Genomic DNA, 27,511 nt, shown 5'->3' with positions numbered 1-27,511 from the left:
CAGAGTCAGAAATTGCTGTCCTAACGTCTTGAGTTTTTGTCTTGGCAGCCATTGCCGTCTGTTCCGAGAAGAGAAATGTGTTTTCTGACTTCTTTTGGAAACTGAAACGTACAAATAAAAATAAGTGAAGAACAAAAAATCAGGAAGATGGTGACGGGGTCAAATGAGTCCAACAAAAGCTGGGTCGGAAGAGTCTACTCACCCCTTGTGACTGGGCACTCAGGCAGACTATGACCAGAGGATGAAAGCTAAGGAGAAAAATAAAAACAAAAATAAAAACTGAAAAGAAAGGGGGAAATGGAAGAAAAGAGAGAGAAAACAGAATTTACAGTGTGTCTGGTGAGGAAGAGCTGATGACTGCAGTCAGAGTAAGGCAAGCTGCCATTTAGAAAGAGAAGAAACACATGAGAGGCAAGTAATTTCCAGGTAGGGTACATGGGGGTGGTGGATAGAGAGGCCCACAAAGGCCATTTGTTCACAAACATCACCTCAGTGGGCCTGGGCAATCAAGCTAGGAGGTCCCTTAGAAGCAGGTCCCTGCTTAGAGGGTCAGAGAGGCAAGGACCCAGAGCTGAAAGAGGTATCTGAGGCCAGCTAGTCCCATTTTAGAGATGAGGGAAATTATTTGGCTATTATATTAACAATAAACATTGAAGGGACCAGCCCCTGTGGGTCAGTTAGCCAGTCTCTGAAGGACACGGCTGATAGATGAGATTGTCTTCATCCTGGGGAACATGCTCCTTGATCTTGGGTAGAAGACCTTACTTCTGTGTAGAGCATAAACAGAATCTAATCTAGTGAATTCTTTCCCTTAGGGAGTAAGCCCACGTTCTTATAGCCCTCCACTGGAGTTTAGGGTGACCCAGCTCATGGAGGAGAAAACCAAGCAGACTGGTCTGGGTGGAGATGGATTCCTCTGTCCAGAGTGCTGGAGGTGGCTGAGTCTCAACATCAAGCCTCATTCTCAGCAGAAGAAGCTAAAGACTTTTAGTTCACCTCCTCATTAATATGTCCAATCAGGGCTGATTTCTCCTGTCAGGGGCATTCTCTTTCAAAAAACCATTTCAGGCATTCAGTGTCTTCATTAGGTGTCTTTGGATACTGAGAGAAACCACTGACCACCAATTTATTGATTATTAGCTAGGCTAATGAATAAATTGACTATTAATTACCCAGAAACTTTGACTCTCAGGCTTTTCACTCACAACACAGCTAAGGAAATAAGAGCCGGGGTAGATCAAGGCCCAAAGTTATATAGATAGGAAGCATCTGAATTGGATTTGAACGCATATTTTCTGATTCCAGAGAAGTCTCTTCATTAGGACTTTGTCAGGTAAGCTGGGAAACTAAGCCATTTTGTCTCTTCTGCTTAACAGATGTGTTGCCCTGAGCCTCTCTGAGCCTCAGTTTTCTCCTCTGTAAAATGGGTCTATACCCTACCTACCTATCTCATGGGGTTGATGTGACTCTAAAAAAATAGACCAAATCCACCACATGGAAACCCCAAAGAGTTGTCACTTGTGATGAATCCTGGGCAATGACAAGAAAGGGAGTGAACCTTCTGGGTAAGTTTTGGCATCATCCCCACATCATGCAAAGATGTGCTAGAGATGACTGGGGCCCAGGAAGCATGCATGTGACATGGAGAAAAGGTAGCTGAGGCTCAGGGGCCAGTGACAATAGACAAAGATCTCCTCCCACTGGACCCTCTGAGCATCTCCTATTTGGCCCCACACTGCAACATTGGGTGAAAGGCCTATAAGTGAAATTGGGGGCTGCTGGGTTTCACGAGTACAGGGATTTCCCAATGAAGAATTTCTTTCTGCTAGGGCAAGTCAGTGTCTGCCCTGCAACTCATTCATGGAGATGGGTCTTCAAGAGATAAGGCCACTTGTCCAGAGTCACAATAGGTAGCATGGGCAGGTATTGAATTAGGACTTCCTGACCCCCAGGCCAGTTTCCTATCCACTATGCCACACTGCCTCTCTCTGAGATGATCCTGCTTCAATGAGTAATGACCTTCCTAATTTTCACAAATGCTCTGAGAGTCAGCTCATGGCCACAGGACCCTCCTGCCAGCAGGGCCTCGCTTGCTCTATGAGCCAGACCCACCCAGATGCCCCTAAAGGCACCAGGACTTTCTTACCTTTTCCTCCAGTTCCTTAATTTGTCTTTTTTGGGCTTCAATTCTCTCTTCTAGCTCTTTTATCCTCTGCAAAGTGGAAAATCAGGGAAAAAAACCCATGAAAGTCACCAAGTTCATGGAAGCCAAAGGAAAAAGTGGCTGTGGTGATGTGTGCAAAAACAGAGGCCATTGAGATGTGTGCTTGATGAGAAAAGACAGTCAGCGTGTGCATATGTGTGCATGCTCACAAGCTCGTGTGCAAAGCCGTCAGTGGAAAAGACCATCATGAAACACTGTTCACAGAGTCTTCCAGAGGCTGGCAAAAGCAGCAACAAATTAGAGAAGGCCTAGAATGTTGGACGTCGGATCTGTGGTGTTAGCAAGGGTAGCCTTGGAGAGCCAGACTGCAATGTCATTCCCACAATCTAGCTCTGGACATAACCAGGGAAAGCTTGGATGAGTCACAGAGCCTGGCAGTGGGGAGGAATCAGAGAGTGATCCCAGGAAGATTCAGGAGGTGTGGGCATGGCCCTGGAGAGCTGGGTTACCTGAATGTCCCTCCATGCGCATCTGCTATGGTCATGGCTCTAGGCTCCCAGAGACTACATTGGATATCTCTCAATGCATACCTATCAGGGCCATGGCCCCAGGCTCCTCATGCCTACCCCCACCCCCCCCAGGCAACTCTTCATGTACATTGCTTCCCAGGTACCCTTTGGTGTGTACCTGCTGGGCATGCTGAATCAGCTCCATGCGCTCCCTTAGGATCTGAGCATCCCGCTCACGCAGCTCACTCATGACCTGCCGTTTCCAGTGCTCCACTGCCACCTTTAGCTTCTCCCTCTCGTCCTCTGACAAGATCTCTGCCATCTTGGCCCCAGCTTCCTGCTGCAGGGCATCGTAGAGCATGGCCTCCAGCTCTAGGATTTGCTAGGGATCAGAAGGTGTACAGATGTTGTTACCAGGTTCCCTCTCAGGGTGGCAAGGATTCTCAGACACCCAGTAGGCACAGATGGCAGTTTTAAGAGTGCAGAGCCAAACCAAGTGGTGGAGCCTAAAGGCCAAGATGAGACATTTATATTTTCTCTGAGAGGCAAAAGAGAGCCCCTAAAGGCTTTGTAGGAGGGTAGTGACCTTGTCAGACTTCAATGTCCTTCCAATTTTCTTTATCCCTTTTACCCCTACAGACACCCCAATTCCAAGGTACTCTGTGTTCTTACTGTATCCCCATCTGCTCAGCATCCCTTCCCACTGGAGGGTCCCACTAGGCTTGCTCTCTCCCATCCCCAAGCTCTTTCCCTCCTTCTGACCATCAGTAATCTATTTACTTCCATTCCATGGAAGGATATTAGGTAGATAAATCCCCAAGGCTTGGGAATTGTGGATGAATATGTTGCACAAAAAGATCAATTAAAATGAATATATTAATAGAAGTGAAATCTCAGTACTTAGAGTCTAAAGGGACATTTGGAATTGTATGGTCCCAGAACCCAAATGAAGGTGGCTGACCAGGGCTTTCCTCAGGGCCCCAGATTAGAGGGTGCTGGTGGCGTTGGCAGGACTTTAAATGGGAGCAGAGAATGGGCAGAGTTTTGCCTGCAGCCACCTCCTAGAAGCATCCTTGCTTAGAGATCTCAGGACCCCCTTCCCTTCCCAACTCAAGTGAGGAGAGTTTCATGCCACTTGTTCTGGGACAAAGAGTCCTCCTTATGGCTCTGCCAAGGTCATCCCTTTCCCGGGATAGAAGAAGCACCAAAAACAACCTCCAGAGAAAGGATTTGCCCAAGGTCACCAGATCCCATCATCCTAAAACACCCACAACCTGGAGGTAGGGAGTCAAGAACAGATTTCTGGATCCCAGCTTTGCCTCTCTCCCACACAGTCCAAGGGGCTTTGAGTTAGATAGAGCAGAGGCCTTGAAGGTCATCTAGTTCAACATTACAGAGAAGGAAAATGGGGTCCAGAGAGGGGGCTGCCTGCTCAGTGCCAGATAGAGGAAGTAACCTGCAGAGATGGGACTTGCACCTGGGTCCAGACTCCAGGACTAGGGCTCTTCCTTGTGCCTCAAGTTGCACCTGATCTAAATGCTGCAGACCAGACAACCCATTCAATAGGATTCATTTAACCCTCTCCTTCTTAGGAGGAAAAATAAAGTCAGCAGCCCAAGGCAAAGCTGAACACTTCTGAGAGAAGTGGTCTTCTGGTCTCCTGCCCTCCTACCATGTGGATGTTCATGGCATTACTGGAATGATGGTGAAAGGACCGCCATGTAGCCCCAGGGCTGTGCAACATGGCCAATGCACAGGGTCTAATACAAGCAGCAGATGCTCACTTGCGCTGCCACAAAACCTGACCAGAAATATTTCATTTTCACCATCACTGTTACTCAATTGCTTATTCAATCAACAGCCACCAATCCAGTATCTCCTTTATCCCAAGGTGCCCTGGGCTACGCGTGTGAGGACAGAAATCAGAAGTGAACCCTCTCTGCTCTCCCCTGACTTGCTCTGTGCCCATTGCTAAGATTCAGTTCAACAAGCACCCATGAGTTTATCACTGTGTACTCAGGCGCTGCTCTGCACAGGGGAAGGGTGTGAGTGTGCAAGGATGAAATGGTGGGCGACGTGCCCATATGAAAAATATCAATACAAATTCCTCCAGTAAAAGGCTGACTGGGAAATATGCAGGCAAGGTGCTTGGCAACTCTAAGCAGTGACTCACAAGTGATTTCCCCATCATGGGAAGAGGCCTAGCTTGGGAGAGAGGACAGGGGTTGTGTCTTGGCTCTGCCACTTTGCAGCAGTTTGACCTTGGTCAAGTCTTTTCCTCTCTGGATCTTAGTTTTCTCATCTGTTGCTACAGGGGATTGGACATTAGATACTGTCAAAGGTCCTTTCTAACTCTCACTTCTGTGGGAATGCTGCCCAGTCTTTTGATCATGGCTTTGCTTGTGCCTCTCTCCCTCCTTATACTGTTAGGCCAAATTCTGCCTACTCTTCAAGGTCTAGATCATATCCCCCCTCCTTGGCAAAGCATCCCTGATACCCTAGCCTATAGGGACTTTTTATTTATTTATTTATTTACTTTCTTATTTATTTATCTATCTATCTTATCCATCTGTTTGTTTGTTTATTTATTTTATAGGGACTTTTTTCTTAGAATGTTCCTTGTTTTTCCTGCCTTTCTGTCTTCATACAATCTGGGGATATGCTACTGAACTGTTGGTGCCTCCAGGCCTCTGACCTTTCCAAAGGGGCATCCTGCACCTCTCCGGCCTTGCAGCACCAAGGTCAGCTCCTCACGTATTGTCAGCACATGGAAGTATTTATTTGCTGAAAAAGAGTGGAGTGGAAATGGGCATAGTCAGGTTTTCTCCCCAGTTTTGGCAGAAGTCACGGTGACCATTATGAGCCCTGCCCAGAAGGTTGAGCCATGGGTACTGTTAGCCATCCTGCATGAGCTCCCAAGAACATATCTCAACATGTGAGAAGCAATAAATGGGCTAGAACTCTTTCCACATGACACACAACTCAGACTTGTGATATTGAGTGTTCATGGAGTGTTCACTCCACCATAACTGGGGAAGGAATGACTTGGGAGTAGTTCATCTGGAAAGGGAAAAAAGATCTGGAGATTTAAGTGGCCCACAAGTCCACTGTAACCCAACAGTGTGGGGAGGCAGTCAGGAATGCTCATGTGATTTTGGGCTGCATTGGGGAAGGCAGAGTGTCCAGAATGAGATGGGGTGGGGGGAGTGAGAGGGCCACAGTGCCACTGTCCTCTGCCCTGGGCAGACTACATCTGGAGTACTATGCTTTATTTAGATTTGGGTGCTACTTTTGAGGAAGGCCATTGCTAAGCTGGTGAATGCCCAGGGATGGATGGATGGTCTTTTCATCATCCTAATGATAATGCATAATGGTGCTTTGGCCAGTTAACTCAGGACCGGAACAAATCCAGGGAGTGCTTCCTTTTATCTGAGGGTCAAGATCCCAATGATTGATTGATATCCTGAGAAGTTTTCAATTAGATTCAGAACAAAGTTTGAACTTTTTTTTCTTGTTTGAACCTTTTTAAATATAGCATTTTCTTCAATGAATGTTGTTTTTCTCCTTGGGCAAAATCGCTATAAAATCCAGCTTGCCTGGAGACATTGCAATCTCCCATGTGTGAACCTGTTCCCATCTTAGGGTTGGCATCTGGAGCTTCCCCCACAGCTCTCCCTTCTGTGCCCCCTGCTCTGGTTATATAAACAGTAAGAAAGCTTCCTACAGGCCACAGGCTTCAGGGACTGGAAGGAAAATACTCTTTAACTACATTTGCAAAAATGCATTCTAATAATTTCCTGTCCATGGGAGCTTCTCATGATTTATCAAACACAAAAGAGGCAGAATTAGGAAGCTGGTGGCTTTGCCCAGAACAAAGCCAGCTCTTTAATATATTCCATCTGAGTCCAACTCTTTTTATCTAACTATTGTTATGGGAAATATTTAAGAAAGAAGGAAGTTCACCATTCAACTCTGCTACTGATGCTGGGAGAAAAAATCCTCACTTATCCCTATAAACTACCACCTTTCTTGTCTACTCCTTTGTGTGGCTTTCAAGGGCATCTCGAATTGTCTCCAGCTTGCTTTATCTCTCACTCTTCCTCTTTACACCTCCTACACCCCAGAATAACTGGAAGATGGGATGCTACGGAAAGAGCTTTAGGTTTGGACTCAGAAGGGCTGGTTGTGAATCATCCCAGCTCTGCAGGTACTGACTATGACCACAGACAGGCCACTCACCTCTCTGGGCTTTGGTTGGTGCTGGGCTAGATGACATTCAAGGCCTCTTCCAGCTCTCAATCTATGGCCCTAAGGTTTGAGGCCTGGCTCTTCTACCCAGTAATCCATGGGACTTTGGGAAAGCTATCCCAATGCTCATCAATGAAGCAGCAATAATAATAATACTTACAGGTTTCCTTCACAGGGCTTTTATAAAGGATTTCTCCTTTATAAAATCAGAAGACTGTAAGCTCCCTGAGGGCAGGGACTGTTTCAGCTTTGTCTTCTGTCTTTATATTCTTGGTGCCTAGCACAGTGCCAGAGCTTACTGAATGAACTTGAGTAATGGATGTAAATTGCTTTGTAAGCCTTAAAAATAACACCAGTCAATGGATCTGAGTAGGAGTACCCTTCCCTAGTGCAAACCACACCCCTCCCCCATGCTCTCATCTGGTGGGACTTCAAACCTCCCATAGAATGGAAACAACAATTGTTTCTGTTCTGGCCAGAAACTCTGAGGGTCTTCCCTTCCCAGATTGACTCTTTTGTGAGGGCAAAATAGGCCATCTTTTGCCCCAATTCTTAGCTAGCCTTTAATCACTGAATGGGCATCAACTCAGTCAAACTGAGACCTGGGAAAGAGCTTAGCTTGAAAAGGCCAAGGTCTCCCACTGCATCTGGGACCATCTCCAGTCCTCCTGACCTACACCTTGCCACTCCAATGACTCTGGAGGAGAGAGTGAGACTGATGACTTTGCACAGTCCTGCCTCACTTAAATCTAATTCATTTGCAAGTCAAGATATCACCCTCCTGGTGTCATTGGTCGTCTTCAAGAATGAAGGATAAACCATAACAGCCCTCATATAGCATATATATGTTAATCACACACATAATACACACATGTATACATGCAGGTATGCATAAACATATACACATATGTACATATGTGTATTTTATGTCCTTCACTAGTCTGATTACACACATATATACACACATGTATATACATATGTACTGTAGGTATGAATACACATAAACACATTTGTATATATCTTGGGTCTTTCACTAGCCTGGTTACACACATATATACATATATACATACATATATACATCAACATCTATTCTTGCTCATTTGAAAAGTAGGTTTAGTTCTGCTTATGTAAGGTGGGTATACATAAGGTTTGAATCTCTGAGAATGGACTCTATCCCCTGTAAACATATTTTTCTGGGGAACTAGGTAGATCTCAGGTTCTTCAGCCCAAGCTAATGGGTACTAATGAGGTTTTCTGGTTGTGCCTGAGATATGTGCTATCTTAATGGTGATGTTTACAAACTCCTAGCCAATGAGCTTAGCCTAATTCCTGGAAAAATTCCCAAATGGATTATTGTTGTGATGTTAGAGGAAGATTTAGAAAAGGGAGAAGTCATGTCAATAATGGTGAAATATCTGAATTCTTTAACTGGTATTTTGCTTCTATTTCTTCTCCCAGGAGAATATTTTTTGGTCTGGTAAGAATAGAATGGATAGGATGGGATGCAAATTCAAGTTAAGTGAAAATACAATCACATGGCATCTTGCTGCCCTCAGTGAATTCAAGTGAGTAAGCTGTCTCCTAGAGGACCAAGAGTACTGGCCCAAGTGACGGCTGAGCTGCTACCGTTGATCATTCAAAGGCCTTTCTTCCTATGGATAGGTCAATCAGTCAGTCAACTGACATTTATTAAATGCCTACAACGTGCCACACCCCATTTTAAACAATGGAGATACAGAGAAAGACAAACAAATAAACAAAAACCAGTCCCTGCTCTCAAGGAACTCACAGGAACAAACACTATTTAAAAGATTGCAAATTGAAAATAACCATGTGAGAGATTGTTCCAGGTCAATAATAATAATAAAAGGCATACAAACTTTAAAAATGCTAAGGTCTCTCTTTCCACCCAGTAAATAGCAAAGATGACGAACTATGGGACTCGGCAACATTATGAAAAGACAGGCATGTGGATGCCCTGTTTGTGCAACTAGGAATTAGTCCAACCAGACTGGAAAGCTATTTGGAATTATGCTAAGAAAGTGATTAGAATGTCTATACTCCTAAGAGATGATTGGCTGGCTTAACTTTCTGTCAAACTGTAAGATTTTAAAAATTTATCAGCTTTACATTAAAATAGTTTATTATATTTGGTGAATATCTGCCCATACACAGTTATCATTTCTTTAGAAATACAATGTGGCTTTTATTTTCTAGATTCTGTTTTAAAATGTTATGTTTGGGACTGGGGGAATTGTTTCGTGTTGATGGGGTATTGAAAATGATAGTTCTGTTAAGATTCTGTGTCAATTGTTGTAAAAGTTCAACTGTGAAATTCATTCAAAACTTTACAAAATATTTTAAAATTTAAATTAGATATTTTATTTCACACTAATGTAAAATTTAGCTATCCTTTACTCCAAGACAATGTCTTGGCACAAAGGTGTACTAAGCATACCATTCACTGTAATTCATCATTAGTTTTTAGCATTTTATTATGAACCGGTGTAATAGGGAAGATATGTCTTCATAATTGCTTAGTGCCTTGACTCATATTTTAGTCAAATTATATTTTCAAAGAAAAATAAATTTAAAGATTGATTACCAACATTATGCTTTTTAGAGGTTGTACAGAGAAAATCTTTTTGCAGTTAGCTTAACTCCCATTAATCTAATAAATGAACTGATTTGAGTTAAAACAAAACAAAACAAAACAAAACAAAAGAATGACTACACCCTTTGGAGATCCCATCACTAGGCATATAGCCTAAAGAAGTCAAACACAGAAGGGAAGGTCCTCTATATGCCAAAATATCTCATGTAGCACTTTTTCAAGTAGAGAATAAATAGAAACAAAATAGAAGCCCATCAGCTGGGGATAGGTGTGGAACATGAAGGTAACAGAGTATTGCAAGAAACAAAGACTATGAAGGAGCAGCTAGGTGGTGCAGTGGATATACCTCCAGCTTTGGAGTCAGGAGGACCTGAGTTCAAATCTGGCCTCAGACACATGCTACTCACTAGCTGTGTGACCCTGGGCAAGTCACTTAACCCTGATTGCCTTGGGGAAAAAAATAAGAAAAAAAAAACAAAGACTATGAAGCATATGGAGAAGCATGGGGAGACATAGAAACTGAGGAAAAGTGATGTCAATAGACAACTGTATTTAATGATATAACAATTTAAGTAAACAGACTGATGAAAAGAGAGAAAATCCTGAGTGTTGGGTAATTATAATGATCAAGCTTGACCTTAAGGAAGAGATTTGAAAAGGCACTCCATTCTCTCTTCCTTGCAGAAGTGAGGGGCCATGGCTGGGATATTTGCTGTGATGTCATTTAGTTGGTTTACCTAGGGTTTCTGACCTGTTTTTGTTCTCTCTGACTCTTCTTTACTCTTTGTGCCAATGAATGGCCCTCTGGGTGGGGGGGAGATAAATTTGAAGTTGAGGTTAAAAAAAAGATGTCAATAAAGCACTTTTAAAATAAAAAAAAAGATATTAGAGAATGAGACATCTAGATAGTAAAGACAGGTAAGTATTTTGCCATTTTTTTGTGAAAGAGAAGTAAATCTGCAAACTATAGACCGATCAGCTTAACTTCTATTCTCAGGAATAATAGGAAACAATATTATTGAGAAGGCTTGTAGTCATCTCAAAAGAGAAGCTGTGATCACCCCAAATCATCAGTGCCACATCTAATATAGGTCATGGCAAACTAACCTCATTTCCTTTTTTGACAGCGTCACTAGACTGGAAGACCAGGGGATGCTATAAATATAATTTACCCAGATTTCAGTAATGCATGTGACAGTGTCTCATACTATTCTTGTAGAAAAGAATGGAGAGATGTGGGTTGTATAAGTATATAGGTAAGTGGTTTGGGATGTGTTGGAACTTCCAGATAGCCATGAAAAGTTCTAATCCAGGCAGTGGGGGTGGGGACTTTATTATAGTACTTCGGGGATTTGTGTATGTCTCTGTGCTATTTGCTATTTTAATTGATAAGACATGTCATTCTTATCAAAATGTGGATGTCCCAAAGCTAACACATTGAACGACAGAATCAGGATCCAAAAAGGATCCAATGGGATAGAACATTGGATTAGATCTAATAAGACAAGATTCATTAGTGAGAAATATAGAGTCTTATACTGGTGTTATAAAAGTCAACTTTACAAGTACTAGATAGAGGAAACGCCAAAATAAGAGTCCTTCTGAAAAACATCTGGAGACTTTGGTGGACCACGAGCCCAACATGAGTTAACAGTATGATATGGCAGCCTAGAAAACTAATGTGCACTTTGGCTTCACTCAGAGAGTCACCCCCTGTGTCTAAAGCACAGGGCTGAGGGACCTGCTGTCTCTGCACTGGCCATATCACAGCTGAAGTACTTATTTTGTTCCACTGTGGATGCTACATTTTGGGAAGAGTATCAGCAAGCTAAGATAACGTCACAAAAGCTAAGCGTTCAAAGGGACCACTATGACTCTCTAGTCTAACCCATACCTGGAAAAGAATGGCCCTATGCAACAGATCTAACAAGAGGACGTCCAGCTTATATTTACAGACATCAGTGAGAGAGGACTCAGCTGCTTCCTGAGGCAGCTCCTGCCATGTTTAGGGAGCTCGAACTCTTAGCAAGTTTTTCCTGACGTCAAACCTAAATTTGCTCCTTGACGACATCCTTCCATTACTCCTGGTTCTTCCTCCCTGGGGGCAAACCAAACTTTTCTAAATGACAGCCTTTCAAACACTTGAAGACAAAGAGTATGGTGTTCCTCGAGTCTTCTCTCCTCCAGGGTTAGCATATCTAGCTTCTTCACCCCAATTTCATTTGGCAAGATCTTGGATCCTTCACTAGCCTAGTCACCCTCATCCAGCTTGCCTGGTCGCCTACCTCGATTTAACCCTAAATCAACATTGACCAAAATGTTCCCCAGCTTGCCACCGTTGTTCCTAATGTGTCTTCCTCAGGATGAGTCGAGGGGACTCTCAGTACCCCAGTCTTAGACACTATATCTCTCAGTGTAGCCTAGGGACATTCATTTTGCTTTCAGCTGCCAATTATGTTGGTAGCTGCCGAAGGTGCCCAGGATGACGAGGGAGCTGGAGATGTAAACTCCGCCGAGGCTTCCTAAAGCCCTTGGAATTCAATCTGGCCGTGCGTTGTGGGGACTTGGCTTTTACCTTGTGTGCCTGATCCAGTGCTTGTTTCCTGTAGTCCAGTTCCTCATCCAGATAGCCCTTCTGTTTGCCAAATAACTCCTGAGGACAGAGAGAAGGGCATGCATGACTCGATTATGGGTGGGCCAGCCCCACAGCCTTGAAAGTGGCTTTCCTTTCTCTTGGAGGTTCTGCCTACCTTCTCATTCTCCAGATCCACCATCTTTTGCTGTAGGGCAGACTCAGTCACTTCTATCTGCTGGAGCCACTGAACATGAAAGATGACAAGTAGTCAAGTCCCAATTAATCGGGATCAAAGGAACACAAGGTGCAGTCCAAGATGAGCCAAAATGGCACCAGGAAGACAGCCCAAAAGGGCTGAGCAGAGAATGAAATGAAAAGAGAGCCCTCAGGGTCCTCCACAGTTGTGTAGCAAGGAGCCCATCACACAAACCTATGATGGGGGAAAAGCCAATTCTCCCCCAGCTCTAGTCCTGAGTACAATCCCAGGTGAAGAGAGACTGTCAGAGCCCAGTTGTGAGCCTGCCTGCTGCTCACTTACCCCTGTGGTAGAGAGGTGATGCTACATGTCAGTGAGATTCTTCCAAGGTGCCCCTGGGTGATCAGGCTTTGGGGGATGGGTAGCTCAGGTGGGTTGGCATTACTGGAAGCCTTCCTCCTCCCCACCCACTCCCCAACCAAACCATCTCTAGTTTTTCTCCTCTGGAAAAAAGGAAAAGGTCTCATGAAGGGGTGTTAGTTGGGGGGAAGGGAGTCTCTTGGCCCCAGGCTCTCCAAAGAGAATGAATACAGGAAGAAGGATTGCATTTTCAGTCATCTTTCTAACCCAAACTCTCCCAGAATGTTTCACCCTCTGTCCCTCACAGGCACAAGCATCAGGCAGGCCATATGTGGACAATGGGTAAGCAGCTAAGTGTGAGTGGGTCTGCAGGATTCAAGAAGCTGTGAGGTACTCAAGGGGAGGGCTGTGAGTCCCATGCCACAGGGCTGTGGTATGGGTACATTCTCAGTGAACAGTCTAAGCTACCATTTTACAGGTCAAACCAAATTTTGTGGCAAGGTGGCATTCATTGCTTATCTTCTCTAAAACCTAAGCTTAGTACATGTGGACACTTGTGTATCTTGCATCCCAAAGTCCAAATGGATCTGACGTGGACAAACTTTATTATGAATGCTATTTGTGCAGGAATGAGTGTCATCTCACACACTATTCCATGACAGGGTGTAGTTACTGGGTTTCCATCTATGCTCCCCATCTCCTAATTCAGAAGAACCACATCTTTCTGGTCTGTACAACTATGGATACTTAACTGTGTACAAGAAAAAGGCTAAAATGTCTATTACCTTCTCAGCCAGGGTCAGTACTGTCCTTGCTTGGATGACAATGACTTGCTCTTCATTGGTCAAATTCTATAGGCAAAAACAGAAGAGAGAGTCAGTGAGTCTAGGTGGCTCTGCCTAGTGCTGGGTTACACCGTTAGTGCTCCACTGTCCCAGATGCCACACATTCTGGAGAAGCATTTAGCAAGATAGCAGAGCTCTGTTTCCTCTTTATATCTCCTTACTTTTCTTCAGTTCTAGACATGTTCACATCTCCTCAAACTTCTAAGGCACATTTGGATTTTGTCCATAGATATATCATCCGATTATTTTCCCATTCAAACCTCTCCATAGCTTCTTCTGACTTATTAATGACTTGATCTCATGGTATCTGCTAGAGTAGAGAAAACCTGGCCCCCAGGACACCATTTTACACATGGAGTCACTTATAGACTGCACTGATGAGCATTCTGCCCAAACCCATGTCTCTGGGCACACTTTAGTTTAAAGTGAATGTGGTATAAATTCATCCTACGAATTATTAAAAACAGTGCCCGGGAACCAGGAATGATAAATATAATATTCATGCTTGGAAAATGGTTGGAGTCTCTGGCATTTCCCACATTCTCCAGCCAATATGTTTTATTTATGGCCCTGGCAGGAGTGATGGAGACCTCCATCCCTGACTCCCAGTCACTGCCTTCAGGTCTTGACAATGGCATTAGCATCTTAATTTGGTTACACTGGGGAACTGAGCCTTCGACAAAGGCTCCAGAGGGGAGCACGGGCCACACACCGTCTGAACTTGGGGAATTCTACCATGCTTCCCAGCCAACGTCCATGCACATCCGTGGGGATAACCTTGGGTCTGGGAGCTGGGATCTGATGTCTGATTGAGGCTTCTAATTGTTGATCAACGTTTCCTTCATAAATACAGCGAGGCACAGAACTGGGTACTCAAACTCCTATGGCCCATGCGTACACATAGGAGACTCCTCCCTCTTAGGCAGAGAGTACTATGCAGGCATTTAGGGAGAGGAATACTGCTGAGAGGGAAGGGGATGAAAAGAAAGACACAAACCCATCCCAACCCTCTGGGAGCTGCCATTCTAATGGGAAGGTGTTGAGCTAGGAAAGTTGCTAATCTGCATCGGTAGATGGAGTGTCCACACTGAGAGTTCCCCATACTGTCAAAAGCAGTTACGTTTTGCTGTTGTTGTTACTGTCGCTGCTGCTTCTGTTAACGTGAGAAGCACTGCACTAGTCCTGGGAAAGAGAAGAGTGAAAACGGGGCCCTGGGTTCTAAAAGCCAAGATCCCCCTGGTGGAAGCAGGGGCAAGGAGGTGCAATTAAATGTGCAAACAGAATTTGAGGAGGGAGCCCTGATGACTGGAAGGACCACAGATCATTGACGGCTTCCAAGAGGAGGTGCTGGGTTCCTGAGCTCAGCCTTGAAGAAAGCCAAGGATTCGGAGAAACATGGCTAAGGACAGAGCACATCCCAGGCAACGCATGGAGGCTGAGGCTGCCCAGGGTCAGATACAAATGGTAAGATGCCAAGTTCAGGGCAAAGCTAGTTGTTCAGTTTGGCTGAATATAGATTGTGGAATGGGAATAAGAGGAAATAAATCTGGAAATGTATGAAGGAACCAGGTTGTGGGCTTTAACCCCTACATGAAATACTTTGCATTGCTTTTTCTAGAGGCAATAAGGAGCCACCGATGGTCTTTGAGCAGCGGAGTGACATAAGACTTGGGCTTTAGGAAGGTTACTTTGGCAGGTGGGGAAGGTTATTTTGGGGCAAGGAGAGACTGGTAATGGTGATACCAATTAGGATGCTGTTACAGTAACCCAGAAGAGAGTTCTTAAGCAAGAGCAAGAAATGTTGCAGAAATAGAATTGGCAAGACTTGGAAGCTGAGCGGATGTGGGGAATGAGAGAGAAGGAAGAGATGACTTTGAGTTGGAGAATCTGGGCCCTGGAAAGATAATGATGCCCTCAAGAGAAATGGGAAGCCTTGAAAAAGAATGGGATCAGGGGAAGAAAATGGTGTTTCATTTTGGCCACGTTAAGGTTGAAGTCCTGGTGGGATGTTCAAGTGCAGAGATTGGAGACTAACTGGTCCAATGCCCCCACATTACAGATGAAGAAACTGAGGACAAGACAATTTAAATGATTTACCCAAGGTCACACAGATAGTAAGTGGAAGATGTGAGAACTGAACCCAGCACCAATGTCTTCAAGTTAAGCATGAAGGAGAAAGGTTATGTCTGCACATACGGATTTGGGAGCCGTTTATGTAGAGGTGATAATTCAACCCACATGAGTTCATGGAATCACCAAGAGAGGAAATATATAAAGAGAAGAGCATGGAGGAAACAGGCTTGGAGAAAACTGATGGTTAGGGATCAGGAGATGTATGATGATCCAGAAAAAGGAACCGGGAAGGGACAGGCAGGCAGGTAGAAGCAGAGTCCAGAGAAAAGCCATGGAGGACAAAGCTTTGAGAAAGCGGCTAGCAGAATCAAAGGCTGCCAAGAAGTCAACATGGGTGAGGACTGAGAGAACACCACTGGATTTGGGAATGAAGAGCTGTCCTGTGATGTCAGGCCCTCCCAGAGGGCATTACTACTGTGTGACTGGACTTCTCTGGCTCCCAAATGGGCCAAGAGAAACAGGAAAGACACAGAGCCTGCTGGAATCTGAGCCTTGACACTGGGGAAGAAGAGGGGTACAACATAAGGCTTGGCCAGTTGCCTTTGGATATGAGTTAACGTGGCCAGTTGGAAAAGTTTAAAACAGACTCCAGTTTGTCTATTTGTTCATTCATTCATTCACTCATTCATTCATTCATTCAATGATATGCTAGGAGACGGGGGAGACATGGGCAAGAGAAACACAGAAGAGACATTTGGTCCCCGTTTTCAAAGAACTTGCCAACTGGTAGGGGGAAGACAAGGAACTTACACAAATAATGATAACCTAAATAAATGCGAAAAGTGTGAAACCGAGTGACCATAATCATCTCAGTGGAGGCATGGAAGGCTGTCAGGGGGCCAGGCCTGGGACAAGACAATCTGAGCACTCTGGCTTCAGGTGAACATATGTGCAGTCATCTGCCCGCCTTCCTTGGGGGAGAGTGAGCCAAATAGGCCTCGGTCACGTGCTTCCACTGAGAAACTGGCAAGGTAAAGCTAACTGAGCCGGGTGGGAGGGGGTATGGATAACTTACCTGCCGACTCTTCTACTCCTCCATTGGGCCCATCTGAAATGCTGCTGTCTCACTGTCCCCTCTTCTCCCTCCCCCTTGGGAAGTTATCTTAACAGGTTTCACTCCACACTTTCCACATTTATTTCTCTGTGTGTCTTATCTCCCTTTCTCTCTCCCCTAGTAGTCTGCAAGGGCAGAGACCAGGTGCTCACTTATCTTTCTGCCTTCCTCAGCTCCTAGCCCCTAGTAGACTCCCAGTACATGCTCACTAAATGGATAAATGAATGAATGAATGGTGGGTGAATGAATGAATAGAAATGACTGGGGGCTGTTGTCTGAAACCCTTCCATGTTAACACATACCTACAGGCACCCAATCAATCTCCACACTGCTGTAGCCACCTCCTTCTCCTTGGTGGTGAGTCTCAGCAAGCAGCATCTCTATCCTGCTGTCTTGGCTCACTTGGGAACCAGACGACGGCTGTTCCAATTTACTGGAGCAGTCTCTGCTCTGCTCTCTCCTTCACACCCCCTGCATCCTCTCCCCTTCTCAGTCTAACCCAACAGCCACAATTCCACTTGGCTATCCGAGGTAGGCAGAGATATAACAGGGTTTTTTCCCCCTTTAAATTTCCCTATCATCAATTTAAACACAAACATCATCCAGGACCAGCATGGAGGATTTGTAGCCACTAGTGCTCTTGACAAGAAATGAGCCATCAGATTCTGGTTATGGAATACCAGTCCTCAGATGGCCAATCTTACAGTTTAGCCCTGCTCATGTCCCATGCTTTAGAAGGAGACACAACAGCCTGGATTACGACAAGATCATGGTCAATTCATATGAAGTCAGCATGCCCCAAATGGGCTTATACCCAGAGGTGGGAAAAAGCTTCCCTTCATGGTTTACCTCCCAGACCTTTGGCGCTCAAAGATTTTATGTCTCTGAATATAGATCAGAATGTGGAAGCAATGGATGGCACACCATCCATAGTATCCAACTTGGAGACTGGCTCTCCCTGGTCATCCTTGGTAGTACTATATCACCAGGGGGACCCTTTAAGACTGAACTTTGGTTACCTCAGACATAGTTGGAGCAAATGGGTTTCTGCTCCAAGGGAGGAAAAAGAAGCCCTGATCTCACACATATTGACGTTCTGTGCAACACAGCTTTGGCTGGGCTTAGTGAATGTTTGTGACGCAATCATGGAACACACATTTGGAGGAAGTAGGTGACCACAAGCCCAGGAGGCAGAAAACCTGAGTTCCAGCCACAAACCAGACATGGGATTTTGGATCAAACACTTCCGCCCTCTGTGCCTCAGTTCGCTCATTATAAATAAGGGCGTTGGATTTGACAGTCTCGATGGGCTCCTCCAGCTCTAAGCTTGATTCTGGTGCTGGGATACCAACAAGCAGAAGCCAGAGACACAGCAGGGTGAACCCCCAACACTAGGCCACATCTGCTGAGTGGTCATCAGTGTTCAGTCTGTCCAGCTTTTTGGACAAATCAAACCTGGCACCCTTCTGGCTGGCGCTAGTTGGGAGGTCTCAGGGAGCTGAGGGGGCTGAGGCGGGGAGGCAAGCTACTTTTGCACAACTCAGAGCTCTAGGTCTCTCTCTGAGCATGTGCGCCTTCCCATTTCTCAGTCAATGTCCAGGCTCTGTAATGCCCTGATTCAGGGGCACTTTCCTCCAAGAGGCATGTTTAACTTGGCTCTGTCAACCCAAGTGGCCCATCCCTCAGAACCAGGAGCGTTGTGTGGGAGCCAGAGATAAAGTACGACACCTTTAGAAAAACCCCAAGAGTTCTCTGAAGCCGGCTGTCTGCCTCGCCCCACTCCTCTGTCACACCCAGTTCCCTCCCTGCCTGCAGTGATTGGTTCCAGACTGCCCGTGTGGCTCTTCCCCTGAGATCTCCATAGTGGGAGGTCGTCGAGGGCAGGACCACTGATCTGTGGGCATCGTTTAGTGCTTAGGGCGTGGGCAATACAGCCAGCTCTCAATTACTCCAGGGTTGGTTTCTCACTGAAGGCTGACCAAAGGCCCTCATTTCTCTTCCTCCATCATGTGGTCCATGTTTAGGTCCTGCCCTTGACCTCCCTGTTATGGGCTAGACAGGAGCAGGCAGGAAAGAAATTCAGATTCACACATGAGACTACCTGGGAATATGCCTCATGAGAAGTCTAGTTAGGAAGAAGGCTGAGTTCCTGTGAGCCAAAAGGAGACCTGGGGAGGGTCTGGGTATCTTGTTAACCCAAGCTCTTTGCCCCCCTCCTTCTCCGTTACCAGGAGTAATTGAGAGGTGGATAGTGGAGAATTTCTGCTGCCGGCTGCAGAGCCCCCTGAGAAGCAAAGGGCCTGGGAGGGGGGATACAAAGCAGCCGTGGAAATCCAGAATCTAAAAACAAACAAAATCTTAATTAGACAAAAATAATGGGAGGAAAACTAAATGCATTCAAAGCACTACAAAAAGCTCCGTGTTCATTCCCTTTGCCTCCAAAGTCCAATGCCCTTGGACAATGGGCCAGGTGTGGGATGAGTTGGCTCATTTCACAGAACATGTGCAGGGAAAAAGAAGAAAAAATTCCCCTAGAACCAAGATGAAGATGCAAAACAAAATGGCAACCTGAATTCTGAGGACAGATGTTTCTTCCTTGATGAGTCCTAGACTATAAGAGCTGGAAGGGCCCTAAGAGGCCACTCTCCAGCAGGGCACCTAAGGACAAGAGCCAGAGGTGTCATGGAAGCAGAGCTCCAAGTCCCTGAGAGTTTTGGATGGAGGCAGGGATGGCAAAACGAAGGGAGAGAGGGAGAGAAGGCCCCTGAGGGGCCAAAGCATGCAAAGTTAGTAAAGGAACATACACTTACGGCGTTATCCCCCAAAATGTCCAGCTTCTTCATTAGCTCCGCCACAAGGATATCCTGGGCAGCCAGAGAAAAATCAAAGCATCCAGAATGAGTTGGGAGGGTCAGGGTGGCTCATGGGAAGGCAGCACAGGAAGGAAGGGGCACTACTGACCGTGACGCCTTCGGCCTCACAGTAAACTTGCAGGGGGCTTTTCCCATCCACAAAAGGTGTATGGTGAAAGTTGATAGCAGGGGATTTCCTTTCCCGCTCCTAAAATTAAAAACAAGACAGACTTCTGGGTGTGGCGCATTTCTGCTACTGGCCCCACCATGCGCAGGGACTATGGGTATTCAGGTGTGACATTAGTCTGAAGGAAGGCCACAGAACATGAAACAGAGGAAGAGGGGAATTCTGCAAAGGTTCTCACCATTCTGCTCGGCATCACCCAGCAGATCCCTAATGAAAATCGGCTTGTGCAGAAAGCAACGGGGAACCCTGGGGGTTCTCAGGCAGTTGCTCTCCATCAGCCATTGTGCCTCACACAGCAGCATGCCTCAGTGTTTTAAGGGGCAGGCTAAACTCTTAGTGAGCTCTGCCTGAAATAGGGACTGGATGGCAGCGGACACCTTCTCGCCCTTCTTTGCCACCATCCATCGCAGACGGGTCTTGTCTAGCACTGACTGTCAGGAGGTCATCAGCTGCCAGCAAAGGACTGAGCATGAGGGCTAGGAAACATCAGCCCTGCCAGTCAGGGACAGCCATGGGAATCCATGTTTGGATCTCTGAAGAGCCCTTTCCCCTTCCCCACCTTGGTCTTCATGGAGCTTTGGCCTGAAGAGGATGCTGCCCCTCCTAGTGGCCTTGGGAGCCCAGACAGCTTCTCTTAGGGCTGGGCACTTACCTCCAGCTCCAAGATCCGGAATTCCAAGAGTTCATTTTGATCTTTCACATCCTGGACATCATGTTTTAGTCGTGCTTCTTCTGTCTCCATTTGCTTTATCTAAAAGAGAAAACAGAGGAGCAGCTGGATGGTACAGTGGAGAGAGCACCAGCCCTGGAGTCAGGAGGACCTGAGTTCAAATCCAGCCTCAGACACATGATATTCACTAGTTGTGTGACTCTGGCTAAGTCACTTAATCCTGATTGCCTCACAAAAAAAAATACAAAAGAGAACAGAGTGTAACCAGGTGATCACACATGGCCTGCATTTTGAGGCACATCAAAGGTTAGCTCTAGTCTTCCTAGAGGAAGAGAGGCCAGCCCACCCAGTGACTTCCTAGGGTTGACTCGGGACTCCCAGCATTGGCAGAGCATGATAGGCATTGTCATTTCTAGAGCCCCCTAGAGATTGTGAAGCACTTGATATGCCTTATGACTTTGGAGTCATTGCTTCCCAACCCCTTTGGATCAGAGCCACCAACAGTCCAGATAGCAAATTCTCCCACTGTTTATCCAGGGGAGGTCCTAAGCTACCTGTTCCTAAGACAATCTGCTTTTTGTTTCAGTAAAGCAATAAAGCAGACTTCCCAATCCCATCCTTCTGTGAGAGACAGAAGGATAGAGGTGAGTAATAGAGACCCTGTCAGTAGGCAACCAGCTGAGAAGCATAAATAGAAAGGGCATGATGGAGATGACTAATTAGGTCTAAGGGACTCCATTTTGTGACTCCCTCTCACTGGCCTTTGAGTTCTGTGTCTGTCAAATGTTTTCTGTAAAAGCCCCACTCATGAGAAATCAGCATATGACATCATGTAATCACAGCTTAGCTGATGCATTCCTGTTCCCCTCTTGTACTAGCTAAAGGTTGTATAAAAGCCAAAGAACCATGAGCCTCTGGGTCCTCGTGCTAACTAAGAGCCTTGGACTCAATTTATATCTGCAACCACAAGCCTTGCTGAATAAATCGTTGTCTGGATCTAAGTCAGTGACTTTATTTTCTATAGAACTACAAAAGTTTATCTCCATCTTCACAAAGTTAAGGGAACTGAAGCGTAAGAAGAGAAGGAGAAAGAATCTGAGGAGGAGGGGTAGGAGGAAGTTAACCGAGAATATGAAAAGGACCTGTCCACAGTCCTCAATCTAATAACCCTGAGTGACTTCTTGGCCTGACTGCGGGAAGCACCCCTGCAGATCACTAATACCCAATCCACCTCTTAAATTCTATTGTCTGAGCAACCAAAGGAAACTGGGCGTGGTTTGCCCCCTGCCAGGCAAGTCTGTCTTCAATGAGTAGTGATTCTTAATCATTTACTTCACTTGTGGATAATATTTAGATTTAGGTAGTTAATTAATATAACTAATTGGCACTTTTTTCTGAAGTGCTCTATTCAGGCCACACCCAAGGGATGGCAATACCTTGTTTGAATGGCACATCAGAAATTCACATTTTCCTCGGTAGGGCTATGTCCTTTGCCAATGCAGATCCTGCCCCCCCCCACTCCTCCCCACTCCTCCCCACTCCCACACATCCACAGCCACACTTAAATAGGCAGTCCTCAAGAATTGCTGTGGTGAAATATAGTCGCCATCTGGTGGCCAGTTCTTTGGGGGTGAGATCAAGGAGGAGCTCAAATTAAGATACTTATAAGGACACACCAGTGATTTATGTGCATGAAATAAATAGCATAAAACGCATTTCAGGCAAGAGATATGAAATGGGCTTCCAAAAGCAAATGAGGGGAGGGAGATGGTGACAAGCAGCCACCGCTGATTCCTATAACTACTCATTCTTGTCAATGAGATACTAGTAGTTGTTATTTCTTGCAAGGACTTGCAAGGGTTGTTAACATCCTCTAAATTTCATCCTCCTGGAGCATAGTCCCTGTTGCTCTACCCTAGTTATGGCTCTGAGCAAGAGTTCAGAAAGGACTATCTGACTCTATGTGATTGTAGCAGATCTGAGGTTAATTGGAAGGCTTGACTGTTCTGCTTCCTGGAAACATATTAAGATAGTCCCAAGAGTGGGCAGACTTTTCGGAGTGCCAGGGGTCCCCCATGGTCACGAAGATGGTCTCTTTGATGTCAATGGGACTCAGGGATCATTTTCAGGCATGTCTGACTTCATATCTGGAGTACACTCAAAGGACCATGACTGAGGAGAACTTGCTAATAATACAGCCAGAGATTCCCCACCAGAACTGTGGAAAATGGAAAACTAAAATCCAAAAGCCATGGGAATGAACATACTTTCTTTGTCAAGTACCTGCTTAGCTCAGCGGGTTTCATGGAAGTGTTGACTAACAATGATGGACTTCTGTTGGGGTGGAGGAAGAGGGAGCTATTGAGTATTGAGTGAGACTGCCTTTAGAGCACCAATTTAACCTTTTTGAAAGTGAATTTCAGAAGGCGACATGAAGCCAGCTTGTTTTTTCTTTTCTTTTACTACCATGTTAAATCGAATATACATTAAAAACCCAAATTCTTCTTCATTACAGATCAGTTTCATGTGTAATCTGTTTTTGTTCTTTGTATGCTGTAGCCTTCATGTTTACTGATAACTGTTAATTTCATCATAAAATATGAAATTCTCAAAAAGGAATATGTTGGTGCCATCTCTCCCAGCTCCAGAAGACAAGGTGAGGCTGAAGCTGGAACCCCTTGGGAGAGTCATTGGAACAGGAAGAAAGACATCCAGATGGCCTGCAGAGTCTCTTGGGTTTAGGGCTTCCAGGATATTGGAGAGTAACAGCCTTTAAACTCAGGAGCAGAAGGGTGTGACCCCTTACCTTAGGAAGGCTGCTTTCTCTGGCTCAACACCAGTTGTCAGGGGCTGCAGAGCCCTCTGCTCTACTTACATGAATATATGTTGATATAGCCACCTACTACTACTACTACTACTACTACTACTACCACTACTACTACTACTACTACTACTGGCATTTACCTAGTGCTTTAAGGTTTGCTAAGCACTTGCTACACCTTATTTCATTCAAGATTTACAAAGTGCTCATTTAAAGTTAAATTTGTAAATATAAATAGCCAATTTTACATATTTTTCTCAGAGACCGTTTCTAACACTTTTTTCTATTTAGATTGAAGATTTGCAAAGTATAACTTTTCCAACTGATAAGAGGAAAATATTTTGAGCTGCTAAGGGGACAGCCTTGTGTGAGGCATGCTCTTGATGGGAATCCTGTTACTGTCACCCCATCATCCCACAGCCAAAGGATACCATAGCTTAAACCACTACTAGCATTAAAGACTAGTGAAGTCTGAAACATATTCTAGGAAGGAAGACTAAGAGTCTGCCAGGTGTTGAAGCTTTGTTTTGTCAAGAATCAGCCAACGAGTGACTCACAGAGTCATGGAGTTTGAGACTTAGAAGAAACCTCAGCAGCCTTGAGACCAACCTGTACATGAAAGGCATCCCCACTACAATATGCCTGACAAGTAATTGTCCAACATCTGGATGAAGATCTCCAAGGAGGGGAAGTCCACTACCTCCTGAGGCAGCACATTCTACTTTGGGATAGCTCTTATTGTTAGGAAAGGATTCAAATTTTTTTCTATTTTTCAAATCTTTATTGGGTAAGTTGGGAAGGTTGGCAGGGTCCAGCTTAATCTTTCTTGGCAGCAGCCTTCCTCATGGCAGCTAGCATGTTACTGAGCTCCTCTCTCTTCCTCTTGATCCAGATGTGATTTCCCACTGAAAGGATTCAAATTTTAAACAAATAAGTTGAAGAGTAGATGGATTTACCCAAGGCAGCTAGATGGCACAGTGGATAGAGTGCTTAGAGTCAGGAAGACTTGAGTTCAAATCTGGCCTCAGATACTTACTAGCTGTGTGACCCTGGAAAAGTCACTTAACCCTATCTGCCTCAGTGTCCTCATCTGTAAATGAGCTGGAAAAGAAATGGCAAACTGCTCTAGTATCTTTGCCAAGAAAATCCCAAATGGGGTCAAGAAGAGTCAGACACAATTGAAAATGGCTAAACATAGATGGATTCACTGTCTCCATGATCTTCTCCCCTCCAAAGGTCCAAGTGAATTTGGAAAGTGGATATGTCATATCGTTGTCATCACTACCATCAGCAACATTTCCTGGGCACCTATTGTAAACAAGGCTATCTGCTGGTTCCTAATAAACAGAGATGTCTAAGTCCTAGGTGCCTAGGATCCTATGGACAAGAGAGTTAGGTTCTGCCTTCAGGGGGCTTAAAGTTGAGCTGAGGAGAGAGGTGAGCAGACAAAAAGATTATCGTTCATCGGTAATGTAGACCAGATGACACAAGATGGGGATGGGAGGAAGGTGAGACTACTGACGGCATGGGATCACAGAGGTAAAGCTGGAAGGAACCTGAGAGGTCATCTAGCATAACTTCCTCATTTTAGGCACAAGGAAACTAAGGCCCAGAGAGGACTGACTTGCTCAAGGTAACCCACTGGTAAGTGACAGAGTCAGGATTCAAACCAGGTCCTTTGATTTCTTCTACTCTTCCCAGTGTATCATGTTATCTCTCCAAAGGAATCCTAGATGGGTCAGCTTTAGAATGAATTCTCCAGAAAAATCACTGTCCCATGGTGCAACAATGGCATATATCCCCTTCCCATGGGCCCTGGGCATCATTTCTAATTTGCCCAAAAGGTAAAGCCCATTTAGGCATTTAGTAAATGCTAGATGAATGAATGAATGGATGGATGGATGGATGGATGGATGGATGAATGGATGGCAGAGTGAATGAAGGTCCCCGGTACCTTTTCGATGAGTTCTTGATTTCTGCGATAGAGAGCCTGCTTCTCTTCTATCCATTTCATGTCCTTAAAAACAAGAGTTGATTGTGAGACAGAAACATGGCTTCAGGTAAGGAAGCCAAAATCAAGGTCAAGTCACATTGCAGGAGGGAAATAAAAACTGCAATGAAGCAATTTAACATCTGCCTTGCTTGTAAAATATCTGCTTGCTCCCATGGAAGAAATAACAACTCCCAGTCAGAGAGAGACACCCAAGGTTGACAGTCATCATCTCCCCATGAGTAACTCCTGGCCCAGGGAGGTATCACTCAGGAACTTTGATCTTTTTAAATAAAACTGCCTGACAACTCTGGCATGGAACAAGGTGACAGATTGAAGCCCAGAGTGTACGTAAGTGGCCATGTGGCTTAGAATTGGGCTCTGGAAAGGGCCCGTTATAGATCTTGGGGCATGTTCCAGGAGATACCTGAGATATCAAGTCTGTCAAGGAGGGAAGAGATGAATGGCTCACTCTGATCAGTGCAAGTCACAAAAAAGGGTGTTTTTCAGATCCCAGAGCTCCTCACAGAATTGTGTAGGAATTCAGTATATCACTGACTTGGGCAGAATGTGTTGAAAAACACATTGGCATCTTTCTTTCACTAAGACCTTCACCCACAAACTTAGTCTAACTGACACACTCTTCTCTTCCTGATAATGGCTAGAAGGTAAAACATTTGGTTTGGTCAATTGACCAACTGAGTCACATGAAATCCCCGGCACATAAAATCTAATTACTTGTGCCTTCTACCTCCTGCTGGGCACAGCCCCCTTCTATGCGAAGGCTTCTCTAACCCCTCTTAAGGTGCTGGGTTTTTTTCCCCCTCTGTTAATTATTTACTATTTATTCTGTAGATCACCTATCTGGTATCTGTTTGCCTACTTGTTGTCTCCTCCATTAAACAGGGAGCTCCCTGAGGACAGGGACTACCTTTTTGCCTCTTTTTGTACCCCATCACTTGACTCAGTGCCTGAAGCGTAGTAGGTGTTTAGTAAATGTTTATCAATCGATTGACTGATTGTCTTTAGATGCTAACAACTTTGTTTCTGATCCATTTTGAGGAGAATTGTGTAATTAAGCATGTTTGGGCAGCTCCTAAAGCACATTTGGGAAAAATGTATTTTTTCTCAAATTAGTGAGATATCATTTTGAAAAATTCTCTGGCCACTGCCCCAGGTGCTTTGGCCTTGTCCTTCTTCCATGAACAATATGATGTGACATCTGTGAGATCATTTCAAAATTTCACCTCATTCTTAGGAATTTCACTTGAGATCATTGGAAAGTAAATAAATTGTGTTCTTTGGTAAATTGTTATAAAGTGTGCAGAAATTATAGGCTCAATTAGTGACCTAATGACTTGGGCACACAGGTTTATACGTGAGCATCATCTGCAGGCATTTAATCTCTCCTAAAGCATCTTTGTCCCTTTGTCCCTGTGCTGGTGGCCACATGGTGGCAATGTTGCAGCAGCCAAGTCACAGGCATGGGTCTTTGCTAGTCCTAAACTGGCATGGAGGCTCTAGCTGAAATTGGCAAACTGGATGTGGTGCCGTGTCCACTGAGCTGAGAAGGCATTCTCCAAGAGCCCATAGATCTGCTGCCTAACATGTAGGTGGCCTTTCCAATGAACACTGAGAAAGAAGGCAAAGATGTTTTCACATGGGATTCTCCAAAAAGGAAACTCTCCAGTGAGAACTCTGGAAACTCCTGACTGGTGAGCCTAACTTCCAGGGAAAGCCTGAGGAATATCGAGACAAATAAGAGATCAGGGTAACCCAGAGAAGATGGCTCCTCTAATCCCAACCTAGTGGTGCCACAATGGAGAAAGTGCTGGACCTAGAGGCAGGAAGACCTGAGCTCAGTCCCACTTCAGACACTTACTAGCTATGTGACCCTAGGCAAGTCAGTTAAGCTCTGTTTGCCTCACTTTCCTCATCTGTCAACTGGAGATAACACTAGCACCTACCTCCCAGGGCTGTAGTGGGGATCAAATGAGATAATATTTGTAAAGTGTTTTGCAAGCCTTAAAGTGCTATAGAAATTCTAGCAAACTAGCTAATGGCAAATCATGCCTCATTTTTTGCGGGGGGGTGCTGTGCTTGGGTGATGAAGACCAACAATGAGGTGAAGAAAAAGGTGCTCCAGGCTTATTTTGCTTCTATTTTCCCTTCCAAGAAGAATGACCTACAGGCTGGAAGAAACTGACTTGTTACTAAGATATATAGAGAGATAACAAGGAGCCCTTGATGGCAATGAAAAAGAGAATTGTGCTTAATTAGGCAGCAATGTCCT

General features: G+C 45.0%; 1 protein-coding gene across 4 annotated transcripts in view; it reads right to left on the bottom strand.

The window, feature by feature from the left end:
• Positions 1–228: 228 nt before the first annotated feature.
• JAKMIP3 (Janus kinase and microtubule interacting protein 3) overlaps positions 229–27,511 on the bottom strand; it is a 123,914-nt gene continuing 96,631 nt past the window's right edge. For 2 of the 4 annotated variants that reach the window (XM_027840504.1, XM_027840506.1), the window contains exons 12-21: positions 25,183–25,245; positions 20,390–20,488; positions 19,660–19,758; positions 19,503–19,562; positions 13,452–13,517; positions 12,286–12,354; positions 12,111–12,188; positions 2,852–3,055; positions 2,147–2,212; positions 229–279 (exon numbers count right to left, since the gene is read on the bottom strand). In XM_027840504.1, the coding sequence (XP_027696305.1) occupies positions 229–279; positions 2,147–2,212; positions 2,852–3,055; positions 12,111–12,188; positions 12,286–12,354; positions 13,452–13,517; positions 19,503–19,562; positions 19,660–19,758; positions 20,390–20,488; positions 25,183–25,245 (855 nt within the window). The remainder of the gene's footprint in view (positions 280–2,146; positions 2,213–2,851; positions 3,056–12,110; positions 12,189–12,285; positions 12,355–13,451; positions 13,518–19,502; positions 19,563–19,659; positions 19,759–20,389; positions 20,489–25,182; positions 25,246–27,511) is intronic. The other 2 variants (XM_027840505.1, XM_027840507.1) reach the window with 1 other exon arrangement.

Source organism: Vombatus ursinus, unplaced genomic scaffold, assembly GCF_900497805.2.
Source record: "Vombatus ursinus unplaced genomic scaffold, bare-nosed wombat genome assembly UNPS02014845.1, whole genome shotgun sequence".
Taxonomy (NCBI): Eukaryota; Metazoa; Chordata; class Mammalia; order Diprotodontia; family Vombatidae; genus Vombatus; species Vombatus ursinus.
The sequence above is the reverse complement of the archived record's forward strand: the minus strand, read 5'-3'. Positions and strand labels throughout refer to the sequence as shown.